This window comes from Metopolophium dirhodum, chromosome 1, assembly GCF_019925205.1.
Source record: "Metopolophium dirhodum isolate CAU chromosome 1, ASM1992520v1, whole genome shotgun sequence".
NCBI classification, from domain to species: domain Eukaryota; kingdom Metazoa; phylum Arthropoda; class Insecta; order Hemiptera; family Aphididae; genus Metopolophium; species Metopolophium dirhodum.
In genome coordinates, this window is record NC_083560.1 from 141,206,676 (window position 1) to 141,218,119 (window position 11,444).

General features: G+C 37.1%; 2 protein-coding genes across 2 annotated transcripts; one reads left to right on the forward strand and one right to left on the reverse strand.

The window, feature by feature from the left end:
* Positions 1 to 3,429: 3,429 nt before the first annotated feature.
* On the forward strand, positions 3,430 to 6,431 carry LOC132932900 (zinc finger MYM-type protein 1-like). The gene is made up of 10 exons (XM_060999248.1): positions 3,430 to 3,550; positions 3,839 to 3,933; positions 4,013 to 4,258; positions 4,360 to 4,478; positions 4,566 to 4,687; positions 4,764 to 5,132; positions 5,188 to 5,681; positions 5,750 to 5,908; positions 6,044 to 6,236; positions 6,298 to 6,431. Exons 1-10 carry the CDS (start codon positions 3,430 to 3,432, stop codon positions 6,429 to 6,431), a joined length of 2,052 nt encoding a protein of 683 aa, XP_060855231.1.
* Positions 6,432 to 8,371: 1,940 nt separating this feature from the next.
* Positions 8,372 to 9,571, reverse strand: LOC132935936 (uncharacterized). Its single transcript, XM_061002586.1, has 4 exons — positions 9,298 to 9,571; positions 8,938 to 9,060; positions 8,684 to 8,880; positions 8,372 to 8,578 (listed from the first exon to the last, which is right to left on the reverse strand). Exons 1-4 carry the CDS (start codon positions 9,331 to 9,333, stop codon positions 8,422 to 8,424), a joined length of 513 nt encoding a protein of 170 aa, XP_060858569.1. The 5' UTR covers positions 9,334 to 9,571; the 3' UTR covers positions 8,372 to 8,421.
* Positions 9,572 to 11,444: the final 1,873 nt, after the last annotated feature.

Here is an 11,444-nt window from a genome sequence, read left to right on the forward strand (position 1 = left end):
ACATTTATAACTAAAAAAAAACTAAATAATATGATAGAAAAAATATAGGATTTAAATATTATTCTTAAAATAAGACACGAAGATTCCCGGGTTTAGTGCCTTGCGGCTACAACCGCGGACCTCACATTAGCGCTGTGCGCTAGTCGAGAGCCGCGGAGGTTCACGGAGGGCGTAAGATGGTTTGACCCACACAGTACGCCGGCCGCGCGTCGTCTATGGACACACGAGCACCAGGCGCACACCCGTTCCCGCCGAAGTCAGGAGAGATAGCGCCCGTACCGTTGGCTGAGGCGTTCACGTGCCTTTCGCCATCCAGGTGGGATCGCAAGGCTATCCTCCTCGCTTCTCGTTTTTTGGTCACGAGCAACCTCCGGTGCATATAGCCCCACCGGTAGGCTGGGTGGGCGCTAAGGAGGTTTCTCACTCGGTAACTTTCCCCTAGATCGAGCTTGGTCTTTTAACCACAAGGTTAGCTCCCGCTAACTGCCACTCCGAAACCAAACCGCCGCCGACCACGCCACGACCGAGGTCGGGACGGGCCGTCGTGTGAGGGCGCGTCGCCAATTGCTCGGCGCCGCGGGGCTCCCCCACATCCCGAAGTACCATTCTCGCCCCCGTTAGGAAGGCACATCAATGGTGAGATGGACGGACCGAGCTTCGTCGACTAAGAGCCTCGGCTGTGATCCTACCATGATTCGGGTCGTGTACCACGGGCTCGTGGTGGGCCCTAACCTGCGGCGCTCACCGCCGGCGCGGTGGCCGCGACCCCCGAGTTTGAGGCTCGGTAGCCTATACCACGCCTCCCGGAGGCATCACCGAAGTGATCGACCCGCTCTTCTCGAGGTCGCGGTCAGAACCTCCAACACCCTAGTCCCCGGAGGTTTCGGTGTGTCCGCGCCCCAGGCGCCGGCCCCGACTGGCCAGACTCCCTTTCAGTCGCCTTTTACGACAAGCAGAGAATACTGATGCTGAATTCTGGACGGCCCCAGCAACAGGGCCGAAACTCCTCGCCCTTGGCGCATGAGCACGCCCTGGTCAGGACGCGCTCGAGCGTGCCCCACCGCTTGTGCCGCTTACACCGTGCGTGCTCATTCGGGACACCCCGAGACTATGCACTACACCGCCAGGTGTGGCTGCGTCCTGACCTCTATAGGTCCTACCTATCCGTTCTATTTTGTAGGCTTTGCTTGCTGAATTTTCTAAGTGCTTCGTACGTTCTTTTTGTGGTAAGAAAAGCTCCCCTGCCTGGGGGCCAAGGTACTCCTTTCTCCGTCATAGTTATTTTTAGTTCTTCGCGGAACTCTCGTGTCCTTGTACAGGAGAGGAGTACATGCCTCACGGACTCCGCCCCGTTTCCACAAGCGCAGTTGGGGCTAGGCTGTAGCTTGAAGCCATACAGTTTGCTTCTGAAATCTCCATGTCCAGTTAAAAATTGCGTCGTATAATGGTCTAAAGTTAGCGGGAGTCCACACCGTCTTGCTACGTCTGGGATCATGAACTTCGTCCACTCCCCCTTGTCGACTGAGTCGTACCTGACCTGCCATTCGTCCATGAGTGCCTGTAGTTCTAGGTCGTACTCTTCGTGAGTTATTTCACCAGCACGTAGCTTACATTTCCGCGCGACTCTCCTAACTTCCAGATCGAGCGGGAGAACGCCCGCCACGACGGAGAGGCAATTGGTCGACGCAGTCCTGTAGCTACTCGTTATTGCGCGGAGAGGCTCTCTTTGCATACTCCCGAGGGCTGCAATGCCTTTCTTTAGGGTACACCCTCCTTCGGCCCAGATTTCGGCCACGTACGTGATACGGGGAAGGAATACCGCTTCGTAGATAAATCTGGCTTTCGCTCGGCCCATGCCCCAATTTGCAGATGTCATCTGTCTTAGTCTTCGGTACATACCCTCCGATTTGTCTTTCAGGGACAGCACATGGTCCCAGAAACTCTCGCTGGGATCTAGAGTTACACCCAGGTATTTTGCTGTTGCCTCAGCCACAATTCTGGGGTCATTTTCGCCGGAGCCGAAACCGATTGAATATCCAGGCTTTAAACCTCCTTTCAGGCTAAGCAGCTGACTCTTGGTTGGAGAAAACTGTAGCTCATATGCCTCTGCCCATTGTTTGAGGCTGTCAATGTATTTTTCAATTCTATTATGTGCGGTTTGGGGCCTCGCCGCTGCTACCGAGAGGGCAATATCATCCGCATACAACACTATGTTTGCTGTATTGTTCAGCTGTATGTTGCTTATGTCTGTCATTGCAACCTTCCAGAGTGTGGGGCCCAACTGCGACCCTTGGGGGCAGCCCCTCTCAAGCGACTTCGAGTATGACTTAAGTAGTATATATTTGTATGTTCACAGCCAGCTTTTCCACGGTAAAAAGAGCACTCAGATTTACCGTGTAACACATTTCACACTGATTGTTAGTAAATTTTACCTCGAAAAAATGTACTGTATTTCATTTTTACTCATGTTGGTTACACTGATTTTTTTTAATAATGATAAAAACATTATTTATTATTTACAATAATTTTAAGTTATAAGCTGATTGCTGATTATTTTTTTCATATTCAGTTACTAATGATCCATCGTTGACTCAAGTCGTGTCTCATTTTTCTTTATTTTCTCAAAGTTTTATTAAATTGTATAAGTTATTTAATTTCTTCAAAAATGAATTTTTAAAAATGCGCAAACGATATCCAGTCATTGGTCGATCAAATACGATTCAATTCAACGCCAGCGTATCCAGAATTCTCTGCATTTGTATCTAGGTTACGATCTTTTAAAAGTTTTCCTTCAAATACCGGCCAGAATAAGTACAAGCTCTCAGAATGTGGATTTTACTATATCAATCTCGATGACGCAGTTCCAGTGGCGTACACACGGGGGGGGGGGGGGGTGTTCAAACCCCCCCCCCCCCCCCCCCCCCCTTTAGTATTTTTTCAGTTTACGTAATTACGTAAAAATGATGAAAATTTAAAAAAAAAATTAATAGTACTAATAAAAATTAATACAAAATTAAATTAAGAGAATTTTAGTGTTACCGTCACAATCGAGTTTCGATTAAAAATGTACGGCGAGAAGACCGTCGTCACCGAAGTTATTATTAGATATGGGATATTACAAATTATACTCCATTATATTATAACTTATGAGCAACCCAGTTTGTTGTTATAATATATTGTAGATATTATTGATATCTTGTTACAAATTAATGAAATTATTGGGAAATTTGTTCAAACACAAACATGAGGGTCGACAATCGTAGAATATTTAAAGATCTGTGTAATCCGATATAATATGCCTTAATAGCTATCGCAGTATCGCTAATACTATAGTATAGAATCTATTTCTCAATTTTCAATCAAATTCCTGACGCTTTGAACGTTTAGTAAATTGTACTTACTGTTTAAATATTTTATAAAACAATAAAAATGAAAAGAATAAACGAATATTTTTCTACTAATACGAATAAAAGAAGTCCCGTGCCTGCTATTCCAATAGCAGAAGAAGAATCATCACTAATTTGTGATACAATTAACTCGGAGGAACCAGGTAAATATTTAATACATTATATTATCAACCTAGGACCTAGGTACAAAAAAAATGATTAATATGGTAAAAATAAATTTCTCTTTTATTGAATTGTATATAATATATTATTATATACATATTGTATGTACGCGTGTAGCGTTGTAGTTATACTAAATAATTACCTGTAGGTAATAGGACAGGTATATATTTTTAATTAATAATCGAGTATTGTAAAAATATTTTTAATTTCACCTTAAGTCATTGCTAATGAGCCGATTACTTATTATGTACAAAATAATTACTAAATAGGTACATCGTCCTCAAATGTTGTTATGTCCCGAGTTAATGATGTTGGTATGTTTATAAAAGTGGATCGCAACTTAACTGATAATGAAAAACATATAGTAAGTTATTAATTTATTTTATGATTTTTATGTTATAATAAATTGTATATTGTGAATTTTATTACTGTCCATTTTCTAGGTTCTCACAAATGCATGGATTCCGCCTGTTTCTTACTCGTTTCCTATACTAGAGCCTAATAAAGAACGAAAATTAAAGTTTCAACACCACTGGTTAACTTCATACAGCTGGTTACTGTATTCCGAAATAAAATCTGGTGCATTTTGTCGATTTTGCGTGGTTTTTGCTAAATGTGGTGGTGTGGGAAATCAAAAACTAGGTTTTTTGTCCTCTGAACCATTTAACAATTGGAAAAAGGCTAAAGAAGTAATTTTATTAATTATTTTAAATTTAATTTTAATATTACAAACAACTCATAATAATATAATGTATTTATACATATTATTATATTTAATTTTTTATAAAAGGTTTTTAATAAACATTCATTGTTGGAATACCATAAAACTGCTGCTTTGAAAGCTGATAGTTTTTTAAGTGTTTTTTCTAAAAAACAAAAATCAATTGTTGATGCTTTGGATGATGATAGGTAAAATATATCTAAGTATACTAATAACATATTATAATTACATGTAAATATAATAGGTAACAGGTATCATTATTATTTATTTTACAGGTCAAAACAGATAATTAATAATAGAAAAAGGCTTTTACCAATCGTAGAATGCATAATTTTATGTGGCAAACAAGAAATTGCTCTACGGGGACATAGGGATTTTGGCCCAATTGACTTTACATGTAAATTAATGATTTTATATTTTTTAAATGATTTGTTTATTAATTTATTTTTATTTTTTTAATATAAATTATATAGCAGCGTCAGCTAAAAATGAAGGTAATTTCCGAGAAATTTTAAAATATAAAGTAAAAGACGACGATTGTATTAGATCATTCCTTGAATCAGATTCACGTAATAAATATTTAAGCCCTAGGATACAAAATGAAATAATAGCTATATGTGGTGATGTATTATTAAAAAAAATTGTTGAAAAAATCAATGCATCCAAATGTTTCTCAGTCTTGGCTGATGAAACAACAGACATTTCAGTTACAGAACAACTAACAATATGTGTAAGATACTTAAGTGGAACGGGGAATGATGTACAAATCAATGAAGATTTTATCATGTTTGTTGAGATTCATAGTTTAACAGGAGTTGATTTAGCATCTGCAATTCTAAATGGTAATTAAAAATAAATATTATTATTTTAAATAATAGTTATTAAATAGTTTTTCAGGTCTCAATGTTAGTGGTATTAACTGTGATTTTTTGTATGGCCAAGGGTATGATGGTGCTGCAAATATGTCCGGGCAATTTAAAGGAGTAAAATCTATTATTCAAGCAAAGTATCCTAAGGCATTGTACGTGCACTGTGTTGCCCATTCCTTAAACTTAGCAGTATCCTCTGCGTGTGATTTACAACCAATTCGAATTTGCCTTGGGGTCATTGAAAAATTGTATTGTTTTTTTAATACACCTAAACGCAAAAATGCACTTTTTGAGGCTATTAGTAATAGTGATTTGATACCAAGCATAAAATCATTAAAACGATTATGTGCAACCAGATGGATTCAAAGGTATGATGCCGTTAATGATTTTGTTCAGTTATTTCCATACGTTGTAGTTTCATTAGAAACTATGTCAAGTTGGAAAGATGTAACTGCAGTTGAAGCCAATATGTTAAGAAATGCAATGGACTCAGAATTTCTTATATCAGTACAAATTATAAAGGTACCTAATTCAATATATTAAATCATGTAGTTGAGTTAAAAATTAAATGTTTATTTGTTTTTTAAAAGGTTTTATTTTCATATGGGCTGCCATTGTGCAAACAACTACAAAGCAAAGACATTGATTTAAAAGAAATGGTTGGTTTAGCAGAAGATAATGTTAATGCTCTTAAACAACTAAGAACTAATATTGAACCTGAATTTAAAAAAATATTTGATGAGGCTCAAGTAACTAACATTAATGATTAATATATATTATGCTTATACAATATTTTAATTAATTAAAATCACTACCTAGTTTGCTTCTTAATATCATATTTATAAATACAGTAAAGATTATTTAAATTATTTCTTTTAATTTAGAAAATGGCTGAAGTTCTAGATTTTCAAATTGTAGTAAAAAGAATAAACAAAAGGCAAATAAACCGTGCTAATCCATCATTATCATCCGAAGAACCAGAAGATTATTTTAGAGTTACTATTTGTATTCCTTATATTGAATCATTCATAAATCAACTAGAGCTCAGATTCTTAGAGCACCATAATATTTTTAAAGGTTAGTTCCCAATAACATAAATTTATATTAATATATTATTTTTAAAACCTCCGTTATTTAGGTTTTTATTGTTTATTTGACAACAACGAAGATTCTAATGAAGCTGATTTTGAATCTCTCGTTTCATTCTACTTGACTCATCATGATTTGTCTACCACTCTTGGTGAACTTAAAATGTGGAAGTTAAAACCGTGATCTTCCCAAATATTCATGTTATTAAAAATTCTATGCACACTGCCGGTATCAACAGCTACTCCAGAGAGAAAGTTTTCAAATTTAAAAAGAGTAAAATCTTACTTGAGAAATACTATGAAAGAGGTAAACAGTTTTTTATCATACATATTTGTAATCATTATTTATTACATTTTATACTGAAAAATAATTATTTACACAGGACAGATTAAATGGATTGACCGTGTTGTCGGTATACCGAAATATAAATTTAACTCCTGAAGACGTCATTGATGAGTTGGGACAAAAACCCAGGAAAATAGACATTGTTTTATAATGAAAATAAATATTAGTTAAACGACATTATTTTGATTTATCAATGTATAATATATATATATATATATGTATATAATTTTTAATATGTAAGCCCCCCCCCCCATTGAAAATAGCTGTGTACGCCACTGCGCAGTTCAATGTCATTGGTGTGGAGTAATTCTACCTAGTTTTGAAATCGATGATAATTGTTTTATAGAACATACCCGATTCTCACCAAAATGTTTATATGTATTATTAATGAAAGGTAATCAGTTTGTTCAAAAAGTCTTAAGTAAATATTGTAAAACCGAAGTTATTTGTAATTGTGAAACCGGTTAGTACGACACCATTTGTTAAATCATGTTTTTTTTATATAATATACTGTTTATAATATTTGCTGTATTGAATAAAAAAAAAAAATAAAAAAAAATTGAATGTTTTATCTTAAATGTTTTATTATTCGATTTAATATCTCGTGGACGTATAGCCTAGCGGGTTAGTGCGTATATAATAATTTAAAATGTTTTTCAGGTATCAGGTTAGTAAGTATATGTAAATTCCCTCTCTAGTATGCACTAATTGGCTATCTGTACGTTCACATTTTTTGCATTTTTTTTTTTATCCGAGTTTTTAGTATATAATATGACTGCAAAGGAAAAAACTAACAGTCCAATGTATAACTCCTAACAGTTATATCCTACTTTTTATTGTGTACTTTTTTAGCAAAAAAAAAACTTCATTATGAGTCCACCAATAATTGTCTGTAAGTCTACATTCGACATCCGAGCTTTTAATAAGAAAAGTATTACAGTAGGATTACTAATTAATAAGCAGATTTCAATTATTTTATTATTAGAATGTAAACTTTCAAAGAAAATTATTACATTAAGTTTAGAAGAATGGTTCACACTGATGTCTGAATCTAATTACAATTCAATTATTAATAACCTAAATACCAGGGTGAGGCGTGTAAAGATTACCGATTCCTTTTCATATTCAATTAATGTCAAACAGAGTTCAATTACCCTACATCTAAACGAGGAATATATTACCTTGACACACGTAGATTTGTACCGGCTTCGTCAATTACAGAATTTGATTGATTTGTATGTGGTAGACAAGCAAAAACGTTTAGCAAATTATCAAATTACTTTCAACACTGCATATGACCTAATTAAAAATGATGCCCGTGGTCTGCCATCCACTTGCCAAAGGAACGAATTTACCAACCAATATATTCAAAACTATGATTTTAATTATTATAATCATTTACAGAACGATGACACATCATTTTTATAAGAAATATTACAATTTCATTTTAGCACATTGTCCGATATGATTTTACAAGATCTAATAATATAAAATATATAAATATGTTTAATAATTATTTATTTAAAAAATAAAAACTTGCTTTTTTTCTTAAATTACATGTTACCTTTAATCATAAAGAATAGTTTTAATGCGTTTTAGTTTCAAATTTTATGTTTTATTCTTATCACATGTTTTCAATAAATAAGTAGATTAAATTTTGATAGTACAGAATTGATGGCAATGTTTCAATTAGAATTTTTTTTCTCAGACATACTATATAGTTTATAGGTTTATGTTTTCCAAGACCTTTGAGTATTGAACAAATAAAAACATACATGTATAATAATATTTTGTTTTATTAAATGAAACTCATTTTTCCGTATAATAATCAAACAACCGTCTTGCTTTTAATAGTTTGACGCTTTGGATCGGTTAGTAATTTATCAAATATAATTTGCATTGTCTCATTAAGACCAGTATGAAGTGTTTGATCTTTTGATTCGTCGGTCGTGTACAATCTAACAGTAGCTTCACTGAACTTCCATCTATTACAACAAATTATTTTATTTAAAAACAAAAGAAGTAAATAAAATCAGTAAAAAAAAAAACAGATTCAGCAATAGTTTTTAAATTTAAGCCAATGTATTTACCTGTCCTTTACTGGTACATTCTCGATGTTAGTAACCTTATAATGACTTAGCACCCAAAGATCCTTTCCTTTTTCTTCAAAAGGCGTCTTTATTGTCACAACGCCATCTCCTTGTCTGAATGTTAGCGAATTAAATACTTCAACATCAAAATCTTCTGATCTCAAGCGTTCGCTGATATTATCTCTGTATGATGCATTCTATAAAAAAAATAAATTATTTATGCTATCATTAGGAAAAAATATTATTTTTATTACCATTTTATTCTGCTTCTTTTTCATAGGTTTTTTAACACTTGTTTTTTCTGCAGAACGTTTTGATCCAGGTTTTGTTTTTGAAAAAGATGGTCTTATATCAATTGATTCGCTAAAATGTTCATTCTGTGAAAAATAAAACATAGTATATTATTTTTTACTGTTTTTTTCCATTATATATTTTTTCTATGTCCCAAGAATTATACCCAAAGCGTTGAGTAATATTACGACGCACTTCCAATATATTATGTTATAATCAGTCATTTAATATTATTTTAAGAATTATAACCATAGCGTTGAGTGGTGTTACGACCGGCCTCCAATTTGCTATGGTTATAAGATATTTACTAAGTAGTTACTAACCTCTGAATCAGTTGAAGCAATTGTACGGTACGACATTTTATTTTGGTAGTATTTCTGTTGAACTGAGCTTCTTGTCCTGGGATGAAATCTTGAAGACTGGTGAATATTAGAGAATTCCCTCTGTCTTTTATACACAGATTTTTACCACTACTTCAATAATTAAGTATACAAATGGCCATAGCCTTACATTATAGAAACCTGCTAAAACATGGACATACAGGTACAACAGCAAAATCACATTACATGAATTTAAATTGACGCTAACATAACCTATCCCAGCCAAATGTTTATGACATTCACCTTTTACCATAGTCAATACCCTCCTTGAATCAATTTCTACAATAACCTTACCTTAGATGGGTGTTGAAACATGTTCATATACAACAGCAAATTACATTACATGAATTTAAATTATTACAAACAGGATTTAAAATAAATTAGAATGTATACATTCATTCTCAAAAACCAATTACATTATATGAATTTTAATTGTTGCTAACATAACCTGTCCAGCCAAATGTTTTCACATTTACTAAATGTCAATGCTTAGAATGTATACATTCATTCTCAAAAACCAATTATATTATATGAATCTAAATTGCTGCTAATATAACCTGCTCAGTCAAATGTTTTCACATTTACTTAATGTCAATGCCATTATAATATTAAAACAGAATGTAAAATAAGTTGAAATGTTTAAATCCATCACAAAAAATTCTAATGAGAGAAGAGAGGGTTATTTTCGGGTATAAAACCCAGAATTTCTTAGCTTATCGTCATCAGTTCAAGCAACAGCAGTTCCAAGAGCAGCCAGCAGCAGAACAGTCTTCTTCGCCAAAACAACAGCCAGCCAGCAGTTTACCAAACATCTTCAACAGCCATTGTAAACCACTGTGTAACGGGGAGTATAAGACCATTCCCTCGGGGGTTTTTACATATTTAGCGATATTTCTCGAGGGCGGCTCCTTCACGCCTTTGTGACGCGGTCGCATCCCTCCGACGGGTTAGGTTCAGGGCGCCCTGGCGCCATGCTGACGTTCCCCCGCCGGCTACTCCCATACGGGGTAGATCGTTGGGTCTCGCTGAACCGCGTCGGCGAGCGCTGGATTCGACCCAGGAAAATTTCTCCCCTTCTACTAAGGCGCTACTCCCACAGTCTTCGCGAGGCCATCCACATAAGTCGCGGACGCGCGGCCGACGAGCGCGAGCACGCGTGGTACACGCGCGCGTCGGCCGGACGCACGCCACAAAGCTCGATGGGCACATACCGTTCGGGCGTTAGCTAGTCGGGTTCTCAGTGGGGCTCTCCACATCGACCCGCGAAATGAGATTTGAGGATCCGTTATCCAGAGTACTCACAACGACTCTTTTTCCACTAGCATCAGCGTCGGGGCAGTTGTTTACGCTGCCGCGGCGCGACCTTTTATGAGTGGTACGGTTTTCTTTTGCCGGGTGCCGTATCCGTACCGAATGCTCAGGTTTGAGTGCTTGTCAGGTGAGTGTCCCCCAGCCGGACTTCCTCCTTTGCACGTGTTCGTTCACGAGTTGGCCGGGCCCGTGAACTCTCGGTCGGAGTTGGGCGAGGAATGTGCCGGCATGTAGCTGGAGGTCCGCGGACAGGAGAAATTCGAGGTGCCTGCCCGCGGTTGCTTTGGTCCAGCCCTTCCGTCACATCCCCTCGCTTAATTGCCTCCGCTGGTATGTCGCAACATTTTTCCACGCCATTTCACGTAGCGCTGATATGTCACTCGGACGAGTGAACCCCGTGTGGATTAGAGAGGTATCCCTCTTCCCTCTGGCCTCTGGTTACTGTGGTGCCAGAGGCCCCGCGTCGGAATCTTACTTTAACGCCGAGTCGCGTCTAACGGGCACGTCCTCCCTCAGAGCGGCTCAGTGTTGAGTGTGCAAACTGTTTCACCGCCTGGAACAGGACCTCGGATCTGGTCATGAACTCGGGCTCACACGGCCAGTCCGCACCGGCCGCTCGCACCGTGAGCTCGAGTTTGTTTCTTTCCTGGTCAGCAAGTGGGCATTCGTACAGCAGATGCTCGGCGGTCTGGTTCGGTGACCCGCATCCGCAACCTGCATCGCCTCTCAGGTTAAACATGTGGAGTTTCGCGTTAAAGTCCCCGTGTCCCGTCATCAGT